The sequence below is a fragment of the Ornithorhynchus anatinus genome, chromosome 19, assembly GCF_004115215.2.
Source record: "Ornithorhynchus anatinus isolate Pmale09 chromosome 19, mOrnAna1.pri.v4, whole genome shotgun sequence".
In the NCBI taxonomy this organism is placed as follows: Eukaryota; Metazoa; Chordata; class Mammalia; order Monotremata; family Ornithorhynchidae; genus Ornithorhynchus; species Ornithorhynchus anatinus.
The window spans coordinates 12,598,375-12,620,840 of NC_041746.1; the positions used below are offsets into that span (position 1 = coordinate 12,598,375).

General features: G+C 45.4%; 1 protein-coding gene and 1 long non-coding RNA gene across 3 annotated transcripts in view; one reads left to right on the forward strand and one right to left on the reverse strand.

Moving 5' to 3' along the window:
* The window catches only part of LOC103171275, a 37,062-nt gene extending 20,002 nt beyond the window's left edge, over window positions 1-17,060 (forward strand). The window contains exons 3-5 of the long non-coding RNA XR_003753612.1: window positions 4,361-4,414; window positions 7,970-8,113; window positions 16,894-17,060. This is a non-coding gene — a long non-coding RNA (uncharacterized LOC103171275). The remainder of the gene's footprint in view (window positions 1-4,360; window positions 4,415-7,969; window positions 8,114-16,893) is intronic.
* TRAF5 (TNF receptor associated factor 5) overlaps window positions 1-17,080 on the reverse strand; it is a 29,290-nt gene extending 12,210 nt beyond the window's left edge. The window contains exons 1-3 of one of the 2 annotated variants that reach the window (XM_007672338.4): window positions 16,874-17,080; window positions 3,681-3,772; window positions 929-1,153 (exon numbers count right to left, since the gene is read on the reverse strand). In XM_007672338.4, the coding sequence (XP_007670528.2) occupies window positions 929-1,152 (224 nt within the window). In that variant the 5' untranslated portion in view covers window position 1,153; window positions 3,681-3,772; window positions 16,874-17,080. Of the gene's footprint in view, window positions 1-928; window positions 1,154-3,680; window positions 3,773-11,859; window positions 12,101-16,873 lie in introns of those variants that run through there. The other variant, XM_029046926.2, reaches the window with a different exon arrangement.
* Window positions 17,081-22,466: the final 5,386 nt, after the last annotated feature.

A 22,466-nucleotide genomic window follows, 5' to 3' on the forward strand; every position in this document is an offset into this window, starting at 1 on the left:
AACTACAGCTTTGGACCAGTGGAGATTATTTTTAAATTTAGAACTCTGGTTTTGGAGAACACAACCCTATACCACATAACTGGAATTTTCACTAACTGAGATCAGGATGTGAATACATAGTCACAGGAAAACCTATTTACACTTCTCTCACTCTCACCCTCCCACTGCCTGCAGCTTGTATCACAGTCTTGGAAAAACTGAACAGCTTGGCAGCTTCCTTGGAGTGGAGAGGGAGAGGATCTATTTTTAGGAACTGTCCTATTTTTAGTAAGCTAATTGGCTTGTTTTCAATACAGATAATGAAAGTCTGGCCCCATCTTTAATGAATTTCCCCCTTTTACCAGTTGAGGGCCTTTGGGCTTCTTCAAAATAAACATACTGTACTTGGCCCACGCTATTGCTGCTTTTGCTTTAGTAAGGGCTGATCATGGTGGCTTGCTTACTTGTTTGTGTTAAGTAATTGCTGAATGTGTTCACTGTTTTTATACTGTCCGGTTCTTAGCCCTATTAATGTGGTTTTGACTTTCTGCCCTAGGTCTGTCGGCTATTAGGAGGGAACAGGCAGGAGATAATAGTGGGAAAATCCCACGTCCCTTGGGACTAGCTAGTAAGATCTGGGGATGGGCTAGTTTTTCCTGATGAAAACTGACCAAACACTTACACTAAACCTCCTTCTCCTCTTCCTTCTCACCTGCATTCTGGCTTTACCTGCCTCCTCTCATAATCATGCTCCTTTTTCTTTTTATAAAACCAACCTGTGGAAGCAAAAAGCCCTATCTCAGCTTAACTTCACCTCTGGGGGTTAGTATTGGGATCTCACTGTTGACTCAGTGGTTGATTGAATAAAGAAATATTTTTCTGACTGCCTGAGAGGCCTTTTCAAATCTCATTTATTGTCAGCAAAATGGAGAGTTCTGTGCTCTCTTACCTCAGGGACAGGATACAGTGCTGACAGAATCTGTGTCCACAGCTGGTCTGGTGAGGGTTGTGAAGGACAGAATGGCAAAAGGTGCATTTGTAACGTTCTTCTAATTGCTCAACAAACTGATATTGAATATCAGGCTCGAAGTCCAGAGAGATGCAGCTGCTGGAATTCTGGTGGCTGAAGGCTCTGGAGCCAATGGTCAGTTCCTCTGAGCCCATGGAAGCCATGCTGAGAAAAAACAAGTCAACAGTGGGGAAAATAAAAAATATAAAACCAAACCTTCAGGTCCTACCTGTGTTTCTGGGCCCCAGTTCAGAGCTCTAAGCGAGGGATAGAGAGTTTTTGTTGTAAACTATCCAACTGAACCAAAGTTTTTCTTGATTTCCCTAAACCTTCCAGGGCTCTTTATAATAAAAAAATATATAATTGGCACAATCTGACCCCAAGTCACTTTATCAGTACGAAATTTGGGATTGACAAATGTTCCATTGAGATTGGAATAGGATAAATTGGGATTCAACTACAGCAACAGGGATTTACATTGGTTAAAATAATGTCAGGTCCCCTGCCAATAGTTAGGACCATATCTACAGCCAGAGATAGGTTGTTAGGGTTTGGAAGAGACTGAGCCACTGGGCAGCACATCAGACCTCTCCATAACAGTGAGCTGGGGGGGGTCTCTGACTGTGCTCTGAGAGTGCGACTCCATGACAGGTATAATAATAATAATTGTGGTATTTGTTAAGCACTTCCTATATGCCAGGCACTGTACTAAGGGCTGGGATGGTTACAGGCAAATCGGGTTGGACACAGTCCCTGTCCCATGTGGGGCTCACAGTCTCAATCCCCATTTTACAGATGAGGTATATGAGACACAGAGAAGTGAAGTGACTTGCCCAAGGTCACACAGCAGGCAAGTGGTGAAGGCAGGATTAGAACCCATGATCTTTTGACCTCCAGGCCCTTGCTCTATCCCCTACATCATGCTGCTTCCCACAGGTATCCGATCGGTGCCTTAAGCACAGCTGCTCACATACTACTTAGACTCTATTTCACAAACAACAGACTTTCCTCTGACTGAGGAATGGCAGGGTTGCCCCCAATCTAAAACAAATGGCATTTAAAGGTTTCCAAGTGGACAGAACCAGGGGGCCAAGTGGGATTTCTGCAAATGGGAGGATAACCAAGTGTACCAATCAGCCCTTTACCAACTGGCTCACTCTTCCTATAAGATTTAGGCCTGATACTTTGGCACATACAAGCACTTCTCATCTTTCCAGTCAGACAAATATCTGCCCCCTCCTTCTCTGCTCATCCATCTCCCGCCTCCAAACCTTCACAAATGGAACACCCAACATTCCTCACCAGCCAAATCTTTTCCTTGTCTATAAAGCCCTTCCTAAGAACTCCATGAAGCACCCCTAACCCACTGATTGCCACAGATGCCCCCAGATCCCCTCCTTCTGGCATCATGTATGTGTCTAGATGCACATATGAATAGTCCCACCTACTGCATCAATTCCTGGGTCTATCCCTGTAGGCATATGTTTTTCTGATAGCTTGTCTGCTTTGCTCTGGTACAGGCAGTCCATAACTTAAGGCACTTGGAATTATAATGAATGGCACATTTCTAAAGTTACACTCTTTTTCGGTTTTATAATACATTGGTTTCAGTTTTACAATACTAGTCTCTTACTATAACCCAGCCCGCACACTTCGCTCCCCTAATGCTAACCTTCTCACTGTACCTCGATCTCATCTATCTTGCTGCTGAAGTCTCGCCCACGTCCTGCCTCTAGTCTGGAACGCCCTCCCTCTTCATATCTGACAGACAATTATTATCCCCCACTTGAAAGTCTTATTGAAGGCTCATCTCCTCTAAGAGGCCATCCCTAAGCCCTCTTTTCCTTTCCTTTCCCTTCTGCATCGCCTTGACTTGCTCCCTTTATTCATCCCCCCTCCCAGACCCACAGCACTTACATACATATTTTTAATTAATTTATTTATATTAATGTCTGTCTTCCCCTCTAGACTGTAAACTTGTTGTGGGCCGGGAATGTGTCTATTATACTGTACTTTCCCAAGGACTAAGTACAGTACTCTGCTCACAGTAAGCGCTCACTAAATACTATTGACTGACCGATTTACCAACTCTTTTTTGTCATTAACTCGGAGAAGAAGCATGCATGGCCTTGTGGAAAGGGCATGGGCCTGGGAGTCAGAGGACCTGAGTTCTAATCCCAGCTCTGCCACATACCTGTTGTGTAACCTTGGACAGTCACTTAACTTCTCTGTGCCTCAATTTCCTCATCTGCAAAATAGGGATTCAATAGCTGTTCCCCCTCCTACTTAGAATGTGAGTTCCATGTGGGACTCGATTATCATGTATCTACCCCAGTGCGTAGTACAGTGCTTGGCACATACTAAACATTTAACAGAAACCACAATTAACTCTGGGGAACAGGTGGTGTGTTGGAAGGGTGGGAAGGGGGGTCATGGGAACTGCAGCAAAATGGGGAGACCAACTTGACCACAGTGGGAGGAAAGGGACCAGGAAGAGGGTAAAATATAAAGGGAACAGGGAGTGTGGCTGAAGAGGTCTGCGGGCTGGGGTTAGGAGAAGAGTTAAATGAATGTCAGAGTGTTAGAGAGGGTCATTACATCCATTGTACTTCCAGTGAAGTAAAAGCCAGCTACCCTATTGTGGAATTTCTCTGATACAAAATAAATATGTTAATGTAGCTATGTTACTCACCTGGAATTGAGGACCCAATTCTGAGTAATTTTAGTGAAAGTAGGATATCCGACCTTGGTTCAGGAACTCATCCTCCGTTTATACCATCATTCCTATGAGAAAATTGGTTTCAGTGAACAACATTTCAACTTAAGATGCACTTTCCAGGAACCAATTGTGTTGTAATTCTGAGGTCTGCCCACAGACTGTGGGTAAGAACTGCTTCTTCTTAATTGGTAACTCTATAAAGCAAAGCATGGGGCAGTGCATTAAGTAGATGCTCAGTAGCTGTCTTTTGGTGAACATAAAACAAAGGGTGATAAGGCCACTGTTTTCAAGGCAGAGATTTCCAGGGAGCAGAGTGAATGCTGACCTGGTGTAGTCACAGTCTGTAAAAGTTACCCAGCCTAGTCTTTTGAGATCTGGTTCAGTCAGCAAGTCTATATTGAGTGCCCATAACACTGTTCTCTCTTTGAAGTTATTACAACTTGTTCCCAGGTGTCCCTGCTGCTAGCCCACTTCTTGAGGATGGTAAGCCTACTGAAAAGGTCCCTTGTCTCCTCTATGCTTCTGGCCCACATTCATTCAGTGGATCATTTTCCCAGAGCAAGAGTGACTGTAAATGAGGCACTTTGGGAGTTGAATGAACTTTCTTAGTGCTCCATTTAATACAATAGAAAACATGAGCTTTGTCTTTTCAGTGTGAAGCAGGGGTGAGGGGATTGCCAGAAGTCTGGGAGAAGAAGAAAGCACAAGTATGGTTTTTTTTATGTTTTCATTTTATTTTCATGCTTATTTGTTAAACACTAGGGAAGATATAAGTGTTGGGTTACCTGTTAAATGTCAAGCACTGTTTTAAGCGCTGGGATAGATACAAGTCAATCAGGTGGGATACAGTCCCTTGCCTCACAGGGGGCTCACAGTCTAAGTAGGAGGAGAACAGGTATTCAATCGTCACTTTACAAATGAGGCAACAGAAACACAGAGAAGTTAAGTGATTTGTCCAAAGTCACAGAGCAGGCAATCGGGGAATTAGAACCAGGTCCTCTGACTCCCAGGCCCATGCTCTTTCCACCAGGCCATGCAGCTTTTCAGTGTTGCTGGCAGTGGCTTCCTCACTCCAGCCCATCGCTAGCCCCTATGGCAGGTGATCTGATGCCCAGTAGCATTTCACTTCCTGCCTGAGTGTTTCAGCGGGGGCCAGTCCCTCCCCAGAATTGATTTTGTAAGGCCCTGCCCAGGTTGGGGATAGGCAACACTTGAATTAAAATAAGCACCGGCAGCAAAAAGAGTGCTTTAGGCAGTGTGGCCTAGTGCAAAAAGCATGAGTCTGGGAGTCAGAGGACCTGAGTTCAAATTCCAATCCTACCAAGTACCTGCCATATAACCTTGAGCCAGTCACCTAACTTCTCTGTACCTCAGTTCCCTCATCTGCAAAATGGGGATTCAGTACCTCCCCATTAGACAGTGAGCCCCATGCGGGACTGGATTATCTTGTATTTACTCCCATGCTTGGCACATAGTGAGTGTTAAAAAATTCCACAGTTATTATTATTATTATGAAGAGTGCAGAGCCAAGAAGTCCAGGAACAGGGGAACCAGATGCTTCAGGAAGAGCAAAATGATACTTTGGCTTCTACCACCCAAAGGCTCCAGGGGCAATCATCCCTTTGTAGTCTGCCTCTTTGATGAAAGTCATTTCCTAAATAGCCCCTCACTGGCCTGTAAGAGCTTTGTCTCTCTCAAAGTGCCAACACTCCTGCAGAGAGGAACCTTCTCTCCTGGCAGGATCTGTTATGCTCTATGATGGCAGTGCAATCACCAGCACAAAAAGGCCTCAAAATAATTATGTTTCTGTAATTGATGAAACCTTTCCAGCTGTTTCCTTCTTACTTTCAGGCAACCCTTACTTAAAGGGAATTAATTAAAGCTCAGTCTTAAAAACTTTCCTCTCAATTTGAACTACTATATGTAAAGCAAACAGTTCAGTTTTTTCCATAATTTGGCTATTTCATTATTCTTTTGGGAAGGTATAGCAAACCTTCAAATATTGGAGTCCTTTTTTCTTCAGTGATGAATTCTGTAGTTTTCCCTAATACATTTTCTTCTCAGTAATGAAGTATAATATACTGTGCACCTGTGATGATATTTATGAACACAAACCAAATAGGACAAAAAGGATAATTAGATCCCATCTGCTCCAAAACAACTCACTCTATTTCTACTGGATTCTATTCTATAGCTTGGCAAACAGAATTTCCACATTTTTTTCCGTTGTTTTTCCAAAGGAATGCTAGCTTCTCTGAGTAAAATTCTATAGCAACTGATTTCCTTTGTGTATCTGTGCCACACCTAAACAAAACTTTTTTGTTATTGTTGTTTTTGCTAGTGCAATCTAAAACTCATTGATTCCTCAGTCCACACAACTCTCCTGTTGTGGGTTAGGTTACATCCAAAAGTGTGCAATTGGTAGGAGTGTCACTAGTATATCTAGGTTTAGATTGGCACATGCTACCAAGTAGGGCAAGCCACTCTCAGGCTATCAGGCTGGGCATGTGAAGTTTTCGTCATCTCTGATCTTGTCAAGTGGGTAAGCTGAATATGTGGGTGCTCTTCTGTCTACACGTGGCTTCTGGTTGGAATGTGCTTCTGCTAATCAAGGGAGAAAACTGGCAGGGGATGTGGGACTTTAGGAGCATTGACATTATCTGTGGTGTTACTGAAACAGATTTTTTTATGGTATTTGTTAAGCGCTTACTATGTGCCAGGCACTGTTCTAAGTGTTGGGGTAGGTACAGTCCATGTCCCACAAGGGGCTCACAGTCTTCATCCTCAATTTACAGATGAGGTAACTGAGGCCCAGAGAAGTCAAGTGACTTGCCCGAGGTCACATGATCCCTGCCCACAAGGAGCTTACAGTCTATCATTCTAAATCTCCCTTCTCTAGGTGCCAACACTATCCCGGCCTCCTCCCTGCTCCTTGTCCCAGTCCATCCCTCCTTGGATTGAGTGGTAGGGGCCTCTTCGCAGATGCAGTGTTCCTGGAGTGATGAAATATGGGGTAAACACCATGTGAGGCAACAGGACAGGGGGCACCTAACCCTGGAATGGGGGCCGTATTGGCGGTACCTCAACCACAGGTGATTGTGAATACGAATGGTACAATTTCATGCTGCTTTCCTCTGAAGAGAAATGTGATTTCCTCTAAATTTCCTCTAGTTCCTCAATTCTGGTTGTGTCAGGGCAGCCTGTATTTCAGTGTGGTGCCACTCTCTCCGTAGAGTAAAATGAAATGACCAAAGAAAAACAGTGAGATCTAGTGGAAAGAGCACGAGCCTGGGAGTCCGGGGATCTGGGTTCAAATCCCAGCTCCACCACTTGACTGCTGTGTGACCTTGGGAAAGTCACTTAGCCTCTCTGGGCCTCAGTGTCCTCATCTGAAAAATGGAGATTAAACATCTATTCTCCCTCCCCTTTAGACTGTGAGCCGCATGTGGGACAGGGACTGTGCCCAACCTGATTATCTTGTATTTGGCCCAGTGCTTGGCATGTAGGAAGCATTTAACAAATAACACTCAAAAAAGTTCTTCGGAGAAATTTTGATGGATTTAAATGTAATGCTACCGTTTGTGTTTTCCATTTAGACATCATTTTAAAGTGGGTGTCTAAAACACTAACAACAAAAGTATCTAAGTGACTAATTTTAGATCATCTTTAACTCAGTCCAAAGGAAACAGATAAAGAACAGGTCATTGATCTCTACAATTTAAATAGTTCACAGCTTCATGGAATGAGTGTCCTTTGTGAGGTTGAGTCTAACCAAGAGATTACTTGGGTTAAGCTTTCCCTTTTGGTGATCAAACTGCGGAAATTAAATGCAGTACTTATATCACTGAGTGGTTGTTTTTAAAACATTAGTTAATAACTTCTGGCACTCGTTCTCCTTTGAGTTTCAGCGTGGAGAAGCAGCGTGGCTCAGTGGAAAGAGCATGGGCTTTGGAGTCAGAGGTCATGGGTTCGAATTCCAGCTCTGCCACTTGTCAGCTGTGTGACTGTGGGCAAGTCACTTAACTTCTCTGTGCCTCAGTTACCTCATCTGTAAAATGGGGATTAAGACCGTGAGCCCCACGTGGGACAACCTGATTCCCCTGTGTCTACCCCAACGCTTAGAACAGTGCTCTGCACATAGTAAGCACTTAACAAATACCAACATTATTATTATTATTATTATTAGTTTCTGGCTAAGCAGTACAATGCTATTAAATATAAATAAATCTATTGACCTGTCACCCTTCTGGGTTTTTTTCCAGGAAGTGAAAGAGGATCACCTACTGCGAGGCCCTAAACAAAAGACAGGTTACCAATGCCACTCCAAAGCAGTGCAGTGTCACTGGACCAACCAGAAGAGGAGCCTGAATGCCAGCAGGATGCCCAAGTAGCTGCTGTGAGATGAGGTGAAATGGGGCAGCTGCAAGATGCTCAGGGGGAAGCAATGTTTGAGGGATGTACCGAAGCCCAACTTAAAACTCTTAAGCCTTCAGTACAGTGCTCTGCACCCAGTAAGTGTTCAAATACCACTAAGTGATTGAAGGTTTCAAGAAATGTAGCCTAGCAGTGGAATGCTGGGAAACAGTGGCACCTTGGGCAAGGCCCCAAATGCAGTCTTGGAGTTCCAGGAGCCCCGAAATGTGCTTACCCTTTTAAGGATGCCCAAACTGCAGTTCTGGTTAAATTCATCCCCAAATCCAAGCACACCGTCCCTATCTATGTTCACATCCTGGCTTAATTGGAAAACTGATACTTAGGGGAAGGAAGAGGAAAGAAGCAACAGTGTTCAGGTTATTTATAGCACTTCCTCAAGAATGGAAGTAGTGCCATTACTGTGCCAGACTAATGATCAATCAGTGGTATTCACTGAGTACTTACTATGGTCAGAGCATTGTACTGAGCGCTTGGGAGAGTACAACAGAAATAGCAAGCGCGGCTAGAGGATCCAACCAATCCAACATTCTGACTCCATCAGTGGAAACAGGATGTTCAGAGGAACACTATGATCATTACCTTCCTTCACACCATTCTAATGGATGTGGATGGAGAAAGCTAACATCCCTTTCTTTTTTCCCCTCTTCATCACTAGCTTTTCCTTCACTAACCCATTATGGATCACCTGCCCTCTCCCCTGTGCTGCCTCCTCTGCCCACTGAGAATAATGGAAAATTAGATGCTTAAAACCTCAGGCTCAAAATTTTTCTGGCACAAAAATCTCTAGGTAATAATAACAATAATAATAATATAAATTGTTAAGCACTTAGTATGTGCTGAAGCGCTGGGTAGATTCAAGATAATCAGATCAGACACAATCCATGTCCCTCCTGGGGCTCACAGTCTAAGTGGGAGGGAGAACAGGTATTAAATCCCTATTTTACAGATGAGGGAACCAGTACAGAGAAGTGAAGTGATTTGCCCTTGGTCACACAGCAGGCAAATGGCAGTGCCAGCATTAGAACCCAGGTCTCCTGATTCCCAGTCCTGTGCTCTGGCCACTAGGCCAACTCTCCTTGCTTCACCTCTTCAATGCCTCTCCTTAACCCTCACTTACCTGAGGCACTCATTTCATCACAAACAGTAGGGAAAAATGGGAAATGGAGACAGAAATTAAATACAAAAACATGTTTTGGCTATGAGTATCATATCTGCAATGTCTTACTTTGTAAGTTCCTTAAATACAGGAACTGAATTATTTTTCCTACATAGCTCCCCAAAATGACCAGTGCAATCTCTACATACAAAGGAAGCTCAGTAAATGTTTGCAATTGAAATTTAAACTGATCAGCACATTAGTGTGGTGTGTTTGTGTTGATATACAGATTGTAGGAAAGGTATTTGAGTCTTGCCAATTTAAAACATCAGTTCTTCTAGGGATGTTCTGTATAATTCCAGCGGCACAGTGTGGGGTACAGTGATGAGCTCCCATAGGCTCCCTGAGGCAGAATTAGCTCTAAGGATGTGGTAGATTTTTTCAAAGTAGGAGAGGTGCCAAGTATCAAATCACAAATTAATCCCCAGGGACCTTAGGGAAATCAGTCTTCTTAAACCTCTAGGGCATGCCTTATGTGTCTGCTTCCCTTTACTGATTCTCTCTCTTCCCCCGCTCTTCCTCTTCCTCTCTCCTACCTAGCTAAACAGAAGTAATGTAGAGATGAGCACTGATAAATCTGGGGTCCTTTGCCCCCTATATCTTCCCTTACCCCCCACCGAAAAGGGGTATCCCCTTCCCTCCCACCACTCTAGCAATCGACAGAGTTGCCACACCATCAACAGGATCGTTCATCCAGCACCCTGAACTTTAATTTCCCTTGGCACCACAATAGAGAAACTTTGACATTCAAAGAATGCCTCTTCCTACAGTATGCTGGAATCGCCCCTCTCTGCCAGCACCCTCCTGGCCTGAGACTCTTGGGGCTGGGGCTCTAAGGACTCCTAGAAGTCAGCTCACCGAGTAAATTTCAAACTTTTCAGGTCTACAGATCACTTTGGTAAGGTCAAAAGGTGCCCTCCCTAGTGCCACACCTAAACGAAACCCCCCTGGCCTGCTCTTAAGACTTCCAGGAGGGAAGTCAACCATCAACTATACTTTCTACTACTTAGAGCACCCTATTCCAGTGTCTAAAACCCAGGCAGAAAGTTATACCCGTGAACAAACCAAAATTTCCTCCTGCTGTAGCGTATCAATTTCCATGTCATTTGTATGATAATTTAGTTTGCTACACTTCTGTCATTCCCAATGGAGACCTTCTTTTTCCTCCCTTGTAAATATTGGCGGAAGGTACTATTTAGGGCAGTTTGCGACAGATAAGAGAGTTGAAGCCTGAGACAATGAGAATTTGAAATTATCAGGGAGGAGCGGGAAGAGAGGCAACTACTAAGGCATTGGCCCCGACCTTGCCTGAAGCTCCTTAACAACCGGGGCGGGGGGCGGGGGGGAGACGGGGGACGGACGGACGGGGGGACGACGGTGACGGACAGACGGACGACGACACACATCCTCTCCGCGGTTGAGACCCTTCATGATCCGTGAAGTGGCGTGACCTATTAGAAAGAGCACGGGCCTGGGAGTCAGAGGACCTGGGTTCTAATCCCGCCTCCGCCGCTTCCCCGCTGGGTGACCTCGGGCAAACCGCTGAACTTCTCTGTGCCGCTCCTTTTGAGACCACGAGCCCCGTGAAGGTTCTAATTCGCTCGTCGTATCTACCCCGGTGTTTCGTACAGTCCTGGACACATAGTAAGCGCTTTGCAAAAATCGCACAATTCGTGTTATTCCACCTCTCGCAGCGCACCTCCCATCCTCCGCCCCAAACCCGGGCCGCCGTCCCCTGGCTCGGGACCCCCTCCCCACCCACCACGGCCTCTCTCCCTGAGCCCTCCCTGCCCACCCCCCTAGATTCCAACCCCCCAGGGTTCATCGCCCTCCCTTTCCCCTCTTCCCTCCTCACCCCCCCCCCCCCCCCCAGGGTGGCTCAGTGGAAAGAGCGCGGATTTAGGAGTCAGAGGTCACGGGTTCTAATCCCGGCTCCACCGCCTGTCCGCCGTGTGACTTTGGGCAAGTCACTTCACTTCTCGGTGCCTCAGTGACCTCATCTGTAAAACGGGGATGAAGACGGTGAGCCTCATGTGGGACAACCTGATTACCCTCTATCTATCCCAGCGATTATTATCTCCCCCACCGCAATTCCCAGCTCTTTTTCTCCCTCCTCTCCATCTCCGCGCTCCTCCCCACCTGTCCCCGACTGCCCCCTCCAGCTCTTTTCCCCTTCCTCCTGCACCGGCCCCTCCCCATCTCTCCCGCCTCGCTGGGGGGGGAGGGATGGATCCTTTTAGAGCCGCGGAAAAGCAAAAGTTTCCGCGCCTTTCTTTCCCCGAGCCCCTTCTTCCCTCCCGCTGGTCGCTGCGGCGCCCCGGCTCTTAGCGGGGAGGCTAAGGCGGGCAGCGGGGTGGAGCGGCGGCGGCCCCCCAATCCGCACCCCCAAATCCGCACCCCCCTATCTGCACCCCCGTCCCCAGGCCCCGCACCGGGGAGGAAGGAGCGTCGGCGGGCAGAGCGCCGTGCTTTCGGTTTCGGCGCTGGGAGGGGAGACCGCCCCACCAGCCCAGGCCGGGGGGGATTCTCGGGGGCGGCGGGGTGCAGGTGGGGGTCACTCACCTACAGACAGACAGACCGACAGACCCTCAGCTCCGCGCTGGGCCTGGGAGGGCTCCGGGAGGCCCGACCCGATGCGAGGCTACTTCTGGGCTGCAGCAGCCCCCACCGTGCCTTCCCTCCCACCGACCCACCGAGCAGAGGGAGCCTCCCCTAATAGAAGGGGTACCGGGAGCCCAGCGGGGTGCAGGGGGCTCCAGGGCAGCCAGTGGGAGGCCTCGGGGCTGCGAGGACCCGCAGGAAGGGCAGTGGGCGGGGGGAGGCGGGGCCGCCCCGTCTAGGGGCTGCGGGGAGCCCCGGCCCCACCCCCGCCCCGACAGAGGCGGTTTGAAAACCCGGTGGGCACCCGGAGGTCCCAGTTTGGCTTCGTTCATTCACTCGTTTCTTGAGCGCTTACTTTCTTTCATTCATTCACTCAGTAGTAATGATAATAATGTTGGCATTCGTTAAGCGCTTACTATGTGCAAAGCACTGTTCTAAGCGCTGGGGAGGAGACGAGGTGATCAGGTTGGCCCAGTCACGGTCTTTAGTCAATTGTCACAGTCAAGAGTATTGATTGAGCGCTTCCTAGGTGCAGAGCACCGTACTAAGCGCTTGGAATGTACAATTCGGCAACAGATGGAGACAGTCCCTGCCCCAGTAATGATAATAATGTTGGCATTTGTTAAGCGCCCCCCAGCACTGTTCTAAGCGCTGGGGTACAAGGCAATCAGGTTGTAATAATAATGTTGGTATTTGTTAAGCGCTTACTATGTGCAGAGCACTGTTCTAAGCGCTGGGGGAGACACGGGGAAATCAGGTTGTCCCACATGGGGCTCACAGTCTTAATCCCCATTTTACAGATGAGGTAACTGAGGCCCAGAGAAGTTAAGTGACTTGCCCACAGTCACACAGCTGACAAGTGGCAGAGCTGGGATTCGAACTCATGACCTCTGACTCCAAAGCCCATGCTCTTTCCACTGAGCCACGCTGCTTCTCTAGGTTGTCCCACATGGGGCTCCCAGTCTTCATCCCCGTTTTACAGATGAGGTCACCGAGGCACAGGGAAGTCGAGAAGCAGCGTGGCTCAATGGAAAGAGCCCGGGCTTGGGAGTCAGAGGTCACGGGTTCTAATTCCAGCAGCGTCGCTTGCCAGCTGTGTGACTTTGGGCAAATCACTTCACTTTTCTGTGCCTCAATTACCTCATCTGTAAAATGGGGATTAAGACTGTGAGCCCCACGTGGGACAACCTGATCACCTTGTATCCTCTCCAGCGCTTAGAACAGTTCTTTGTACATAGTAAGGACTTAACAAATGTCATTGTTATTATTATTTTCCAAGCAATTACCATGTTCAGAGCACCGTACCGAGCGTTTGTCCCGCCCCCGACGCCTGAACCCGGGCACCTGCTGAGATCCAGAGGTGTAGGCCAACAAATGGAGCAGAACACCCCCCTTCTCCTCCCTCATCCTCAGCCTGCAGAGCTGAGTGCTCTCGGTCCTAGGTCCACACCCCGGTTACAGCGGAGGTGGAAAACTGGCTGCAGTGAAGGGCAAAGTGGACAGGGTTTATCCTAGAACTGTTGGCCCCGAAACAGTTTCCAAAGATAGCAAAGTGTTTCACTGGAAGCGAGTCCACCTTAATCATTCCACACACCGATCCTGTTTCTATGGAGCACAAGAGTAGGGTATTTTTCAGTCTTTTCTGGTAGATTTTCAATCACCCAGTCTTTAGAAATCAGGAAGTACTCCCAGCTGCCTCACCTAAATTCCTCCTGCGGCACTGCCCCCACTCCATTTCCTCTTTTCCTCTTTTCGGTGGAACTGGAGACCAAGCGGTCACAATCTGCTATATAATCACCTATTCCATCCCTTTCTCTTCCTACCCTAGACATCTTTTTTAAGTCATTCATCCCCGTTGCTATGTAAACAAAAAAATAAGTGGCTACTTCTTCAAAGACAGATTATCTAAATAATTTAAATCTCTTCCCACCTTCCAAAAATGGGGAGCAGACTCACTCGATTAAAAGTATTTTTTGAGCATCTACTGAGTGTCAAGCATTGTATTAAATAGTACAGTTGAAGCAAAAACACTTGTTCTGATTCTAAAAGCAATAAATGGGAGAGACATACTAAAATTATTTAGAGATAGTGGGAGCAAAAGGAAGAACAAGGGCATAAAGACAATAGCTCAAATATGTCAGGATGAAAGAGCTGAATAAATAATAGAATATGCGATTTAATATCCGTATGTACCAAAATGCTGAAGATGAGCAGAAAATGAAAATAGATAAATGCTAAAGGGGTTGTTAGGTTGCTGTAACTTGGGACATTATGATTAAAATGGTGAAGGCTTCTTGGAGGAAGTGGGGTTTCAGCAGGGTTTTAAAGATGGGGAGAAAGGTGATTGGTGGGTTTGGTCCCAGGTTAGGTTAACAGCTCATTTGTGAATCTCTTCAGAGCCTGACTTTGTGGCCCTTCTTTTCATTGTGCTACAGTTGCCCTACTGTCCCTGGATATTAATAAGAAATAAATCAACTCTCCCAGGCTTAAGTTGAGATATGGTTCTATTTGTAAGGCCAGGAGTACTGCGCAAACACAGTTCAGCAATGCGATTCAAATGCCAAGAGCAATTCAGTATATTGGGTATATTACTGAGGAAGTAACAGAATTCTCCTTTGGTTTGGAGATGACTCTGCTGACAAAAGGGAAGGAGGGGCTGGTGATTTTTGGTCTGCAGAATCAGAGCAGAGTAGTCAATCATTGATCCAGAAAAGAGGCAATCGTGTTGAGAAGCAGCGTGGCGCAGTGGAAAGAGCATGGGCCTTGGAGTCAGGGCTCATGAGTTCGAATCCCACCTCTGCCACTTGTCAGCTGTGTGACTGTGGGCAAGTCACTTAACTTCTCTGTGCCTCAGTTCCCTCATCTGTAAAATGGGGATGAAGACTGTGAGCCCCACATGGGACAACCTGATTCCCCTGTGTCTACCCCAGCGCTTAGAACAGTGCTCTGCACATAGTAAGCGTTTAACAAATACCAACATTATTATTATTATTATTAATAATGGTATGTGGCAATTTTTAATATATTTTTTGAAGTGCCAAGCAGTGAATTTAGTTCTGAGGTAGATATAAGATAATCAGGTCCAACCCAGTCCCTGTCCCTGTGCATCATGGAGCTCAAGGTCTAAATAATTATATCAACTCCTGCTCTTGAGTTGCTATAACTTATAACTCTATAACACTCTTTAGAACTCTAACAATAGCAGCTCGAGGAAGATATTGCCTGCATCTGATAAATTGGCAACTGAGACTAGTACGGTGCTTAGAATAGTGACTGACACATAGTAAGCACTTAAATACCACTTAGTGGAAGAGCATGGTCCTCGGAGGCAGAAGGACTTGGGTTCTAATCCCAAATCCGCCATTTGTCTGCTGTGTGATCTCAGGCAAGTCACTTAACTTCTCACTGCCTCAGTTCCCTCATTTGAAAATGGGGTTTAAGATTGTGAGCCCTATATGGGACAGGGACTGTGTCCAACTCTATTATCTTGTATCTACCCCAGCACTTAGAACAGACCTTAACCAAGGCCACAATTATTATTATTATTATATTATACAATAATTATGACAACAAAAGCAAAAACCCCCTCAAAACTGAGATGTTTTCCCAGTGATCCAGAAAGCAGCATGGCTCAGTGGAAAGAGCCGGGGCTTGGGAGTCAGAGGTCATGGATTCAAATCCCAGCCCTGCCACTTGTCAGCTGTGTGACTGTGGGCAAGTCACTTAACTTCTCTGTGCCTCAGTTACCTCATCTGTAAAATGGGGATTAAGACTGTGAGCCTCAGGTGGGACAACCTGATGACCTTGTATCTACCCCAGCGCTTAGAACAGTGCTCGGCACATAGTAAGCGCTTAACAAATACCATTATTATTATTTGGGGGCAAGAGCGCCACCTTCTGAATCTAGAGATCACAACAACATTCTATGTTCCAAGAGGTCCAATTTTATGTTGTGGGGAGGGAATGTCACCGTTTATTGTTTTGTTGTAATTTCCCAAGCGCTCAATACACTGCTCTGCACACAGTAAGTACTCAATAAATACTATTGAATGAATAAATGAATGAACATAATCCGTAAACTCATAGAAGAAGCTAAAACAGCTGCGAGGAGAGGGGAGGACTTGTCTTGTTCTTGTTTCGTTCGGTTTTGCTCTGCCGTCTGTCTCCCCCGATTAGACTGTGAGCCCGTCATTGGGCAGGGATTGTCTCTATCTGTTGCAGAACTGTACATTCCAAGCGTTTAGTACAGTGCTCTGCACATAGTAAGCGCTCAATAAATATGAATGAATGAATGAATGAATGAATGAATGAATGAATGAATGAATGAATGAATAAGGAGAGTTGGCCAGTGTTTCTGGAAGTGGACAAAAGGTGTCGGGGTGGGCTGCAGCATCAGCGCCATGTTCAGGGCTTCTTTCTCTTTAAGAGCAACTGTGGCCTCTGCTCCTGGGGAAATGAAAAGCAGGGGCTCAGCTAATGTACTCAATCTACGGGAGGTAGGGCTGGAGCCTAGGCCAGCTGGCATTCGACCCTGTAAGACAGGGGTGGGAGTTTTGGGGTCCAAAACAAAGATGGTCTAAGAAAGGTAATATTGCATTGGCACATAGTTCTGCTGTTTCAACAACCCCCACCTCCCAACCAGAACACAGACCACCAACTCACCCAGGACCACCAAACATAACCTATTCCACCAGGAAGGAGGAGAAGACAGACAGGGAGGCCCCCTTCAGTTTTTCTGTTCCCAGGGGCTCTGCCTTTTGTGGGGTGGGATGGAGCCTGGAAATTTGGGGGTCCTGGATGATCACCCGCTTCACCTGCCTCTTCCCCTCACTCTTACATTAGGAAGTCAGTCTCTTAGGCTGAGGTACATGGATAGAGGAGTTTGAATAAAACCTGACATCCTCTTCACCACCAAGTGCTGTTCAAAGGCCCCCCCAGCCCTGTTCTCCAAGACGAAAATGTTTAGGAACCTTACCTTTTCGCCTGTGTCTCCAGGTCGTCAGCCAGACTCAGAACCAGAAGTCAATAGTTCCAGGGACTCCTAAAAAAGACACCTCCCATCATCATCATCGTCAAGCAGGATTTCTTCAGGCCTCATTTGTTCATGGGGCCGGGGAATCATAAGAAGCAAGATAAACAGGTTCATTCCCAGCTCTCCAGGAGTTTTCAGTCTAAAATGTTTATTCTTTGTGATGCTGTGTTTCTTTTAAAAATATGCCTCTCATTCCAAGAATAGAATTTGTATTTTGTCTTGTTCAATCTTATTGGCTAGTCCTGAGGGCGCACGAAGCTACAGAACCATCAGACTGCACTGTTCAAATCTCCATGGATATGTCCTTCCTGGCTGCTCCATCCTAGTTTGATGGCTGATGAGTCACCCTTTTGAGCAGCGAGGGTTTTATCTACACAGCGGCCTACACTTTGGAGGTCTGGGATTTTCAGGAGAGAGGGGAAATGAAGAAGAAATACAAAACTGAAATGCTTAAATAAGGGGCCTGTCCACTTCAGCAGCTTCTTTAATGAAATTCACCAATAGCCATCATTGCCAATGCTAGCAAAAACTGTCCCTTTATTTTGCTCCAGTGAAGCACTTAAATATGAGTTTTTCATTTTTAGATACATTTATTCTTTGAAACACAAGCCAAGGTTTTAAACAGTGCAATTTCATTTTATTAGAATCAGCAATACTGTACTTAGCTTGTTAATCATGATTACTGTTTTCTGAGCACTTTCTCTTTTAAAGTGACTTCATTCATTCAATCACATTTACTGACCATTTACTGTGTGCAGAGCACTGAACTAAGCTCTTGAGAGAATATAATATGAGAGTAAACAGACGCATTCCCTGCCCACAATGTTCTGGTCCATAAAGAGTTACTCTAAGTCCCAGGTCCAGTTCTATTTTACTGCAGGTGGTGGAGAGGCACAGAGGAGAGAGAATGATGCTGTGCTGGACTAGGTAATGTCTCTGCTGGAGTTTGAACTCCAGATTTGTACTGGGCCTTTCCACCAAAGGCCCCCAAAGCCATCTCTTTATTATAAATTTTGTGGATTAACTGGGACAGGTATTTCCATGCTTCTACCAGTGGGGAGCCTAGGCTTCCTGCTCTCTTGAACTTTTCCCAAGCTGGAATCTACTGGCCACAGAGGGGTCGCAGTAGTCTTCTCATTCTAGTGGGCAAACAGGGCAGATTTAAATTAGGTAGAAAGAGGTTGTCCTATTTCTGAGGATCTTCAAACACTGGAATGTTTGAGGGAGATTGTAAAATTCTAGAGAGAACAGTAGCTATTTAAGCTCCATTGACCTAGGGCCCAATTACTGTCATCTCCTCACACAGGCCTTGGGTGGGGGTCGCAGAGGTGGGGGACAGAGGTGGCTTTCTGCAAATCTAATGGTGTCCATTTACATTTTCTATTTTATAGAATCTGTTGTTTTGATGTCTATGTCCCGTCTTTCCTCCATTAGTGCAGATAATCAAGGGGTGACTGAATTATGACTCAGTTACCAAAGGCCAGGAACAATTCAGCTCCTACTTAAGCAAACTGAAGGGATTAATATTTTATGGAGCTTGGCAATTTTGTAGCCCAGCATGACTGTATGCGTTTGCTGTAAAACCTTATGTAATGGCCATTAGGTAATATATTTCCAATTAAATTTCAAATAAATAGCCTAAATAAGATTCTTGTTTGTTTTGCTCAGGGTGGAAAGTTGCTTTTCACAAATACTATCAAAGGGACTTGAAGAAAATCTTTTCAGTCCTCAGCTTGCTTTCTAAATCTCTCCAAGAGAGGGAACAGGGCAGGACAATTACTGTTTTTGAAAGACTTTCAGCCCTGTTATAGAAGAACCATCTAGTCGTCATCCAGATGACATTAAATCCACCTACCTTCTTTCTTTACCCATCAACCTGATCCCAAACATGAAAATCTATCCTTTGTTTAAAAGTTCTCTCTAGAATTTTACAATCTCCCTCAAACATTCCAGTGTTTGAAGATCCTCAAGAAATAGGACAATCTCTTTCTACTTAATTTAAACCTGCTCTGTTTACCCACTAGGATGGGAGACCACTGCTGACCCCTCTGTTCCTTCCAGATACTGGCAAATGTGACAATTGGGCCAAGACTCTTTATAAAAATGGCTCCGCCTAAGTATTTTTGCTAGAACTTGGGTTGTATACAAAAATCTTCTCAACTGTGCTGCAAGGTATGGGTTCTTTTTTTATGATCTTAGTGATTCTTTCGACTGGAGCGGGTCCCAAAGGAAAGGATAAGGTGATGTCAGGAATTTGCCTAGGGAAAGGGATTTGTAACTTCTGGGGCTCCAAATTCCTGGCTCTTTCTAAAATGAGCTAACAAAAGATGCAGATCCCCATGTAGTGTTTCTCCATCTGGATGACATTGCAGGAGAGTGAGTCCACCATGCTAGGCCAAAAATTGGGACTGAGTCGGGATTAGAGAAGATAAATTAGAGGAATCTGCTCCCTCCCTACCAATCAGTACATACATGTAAAACATACACACATATACACATACATACACACCTCCTTCCCCCCATCTCTCCCACCCCCAAGTCTTCCTTGCAGCTTCTCAAATATTCATACCAGGATTTCCCAGTAATGGCTTCAAATTTGATCCAACCTTGGTTCTTTTTCTAACTTTTAAATCTACATTTAGCCTTAGTAAAATGTTTTGATCATAATGAAAAGAAACATCTATGTGCATGGTATGCCATTGTTTACTACTAAGTTATGTCCACGAAGGTATCAGGAAGGCTAAGGGATTGGGGTCAGGCAACTGAACCCAATCTGTTTCTATCATCAGTTTGGGGCATAGTTTTCAAGTTGCTGGCCTGTGGCATGGACTATCTTCTGAATTTGGAAGGTTGTACCTGGCAAATATTTCAAGGAGCAGAGTGGAAACCTGCCTTACATACACCTCTGAAGTTCTTCGGCTGAGAAGATCACTGGGGTGTGTGGACTAATACCAGAGCTTTTTTTTAATGGTATTTAAGCTCTTACTATGTGCCAGGCACTGAACTAACACTGGGGTAGATACAAGATAATCAGGTTGCTCATAGTCTTAATCCCCATTTTACAGATGAGGAAACTGAGGCACTTGCCCACGATCACACAGCAGACAAGTGGCAGAGGTGGAATTAGAACTCAGGTCCTTTCTGACTCTCAGACATGTGCTCTATCTGCTAGGCCACTCTCCTTCTCTGAGTTAGCACAACTCAGGGGAACGTAAAGTGTGTAATTAAAGACAAGGAAATCCCTAGGGGCCACTGGGACCATCACAGTGGGTCAATGCTGGCAGAGGCCATCATCTGCTCATTTCACCTTCAAATTGATTTTGCCAGGACTTTGAGAGGAAAAAAATAATCCTATAATTAAGTCCAGAAATGCCTGGCTCCCCCTGGACTGACTAGAGAACATGGTTTTCTGTTACTGCTGGTGTTCAAGATGCTATTCAGTCTGCCATGAGGCAGCCCACAGAGAATGCTGGACTTCTTAAAAGAATCACCCCAAGAGCAGGGGTATTCATCTGAACCTCATTGCAGGGTCAGCTGATGCCTGATAGGGTTGTGTGATGCCTAATTAGTGCCTTTGAGCATGTGAAATTTAAGCAACATAACTTTTTAGAATGTTCCACACTACACAAATCTTTCAGTGACCCACTTTTCCACACTCTAAATTCTGTATGTGTTTGCCTCCTCTCTCAGGAATAGGGTGAAGATGAATGAGTCAGTTAAAAGCACTTAGGGCTCTTTGAAAGGAAAATCCTGTTTATAGGTTTTGCCAGGTGAGAAAGCGGCGCTCTAGGGGTAAGTGAGGTATCTTGGGAGATATAAGCATGTCCTGTAGGGTACTCTTCGGACTCCTGAGCAGAGCAGCCATTTAAAGGTAGTAACCCATTTGTTCTCTGTGATCTTAATGTACCCTTTAGGGGGAAGGTTAACGCAAGGCTCAGCTATGAGGCTGAGCCATAAACTGAATACTTGAAAGGGGCTAACTTCTTATGTACTACCACCGTAGAATGCTTTTAAATGCAGTACTTACTCTCTACCTTCCCTATCTTCCTGCCTTCCCCTAACCACCATTTCCAGCTTAAACATTGCTGAAAGCCTCTTGAGGGCAGAAATCATGTCTACCAAGTGTACTGTACTCTCCCAAGCACTTAGTAATAATAATAATATTAATAATTGTGGTATTCATTAAGCACTTACTATATACCAAGCACCGTTCTAAGCACCAGGCTAGATACAAGGTAATCAGGTTGGACACTGTCCCTGTTCCACATGGGGCTCACAGTCTTGATCCCATTTTACAGAAGTAATTGAGGCAAAGAGAAGTTAAGTGACTCGCCCACGGTCACACAGCAGACCTGTAGCAGAGCCGGCATTAAAACCCATGTCCTCTGACTCCCAAAGCCATGATCTTTCCACTATACCATGGTGTTCTGCATATAGTGAAATACTGAGATAAATACCATGGATTGATTGCTTTTGTCCCAATAACCTGTGAATTAATTTTAAGAATCCTAATGAGGTTATAAGAGCTTCTCTCATCCTCCTCTCAAGAGGAATCAGTGGCCTGCTTTCAAATTCTACCCACTCCCATTTTGCCTCTGACTTCATCCCTTCTCACTTTCTAAGTCACTTGCACCTACTCTTTTTCCCTCCCAAACAGTCTTCAACTGCTCAGTCTCTGATGAGCCCTTCCTCTCTGCTTCGAACACACCCAAGTCTTCCCTATCCTAAGAAATTTTTCTGGAACCCACTGCATCATCCAGCCATCACCCCATCTTCCTCTTCCCTTTCCTGTCCAATCTCCTGAAGTTTGCTGAATATAAACAGCTACCTCCACTTCCTCTCCTTCAAGTCCCTCCTTGTCCTTCTACAGTCTGGTTTCTATCTTCATTCCACCAGGATTGCTTTCTCCAAGGCCACCAATGACCTATTTCTTGACGCTTCTAACCGACTATACTCCACCCTAAACCTTTCAGACATCTCATATTGCTTTGACACTGGATTGCTCCCTTTTCCTCACAAATTCACTTCCTCTTTTATTCCTAAGGATAGCTTATGCACACCTGCATTAATCTCATGTCACTAGTTTTTTGGGTTTTTTTTACCTGAGCAAATACAAAAACATTTACAAATGTCTGGAAAATAATTTAAGGGAAGAACTAGGTTAGCTCGTTAGCCTTTTCTTTTTATGTTATTTTTGGTATCAGCTCCTTATCCTAAAGTTTGCGCTCTTCCAGTTCCAATTCTAGAATTAAGTGCACATTGGATATAAACTGGGCCCCACCCTCAAGCAGTTTACATCTTCAGGCTTCAAATTTGCACAGATGACTTTAAAAACATTTCAACAAAATTAATTTCTTTTTCCATTCTTTTTACTTTCCACGTCTTTTTAGTGCAAGGTGTTAGGGAAGAGTAATAATAATAATGTTGGTATTTGTTAAGCGCTTACTATGTGCCGGGCACTGTTCTAAGCGCTGGGGTAGACATAGGGGAATCAGGTTGTCCCACGTGGGGCTCACAGTCTTAATCCCCATTTTAC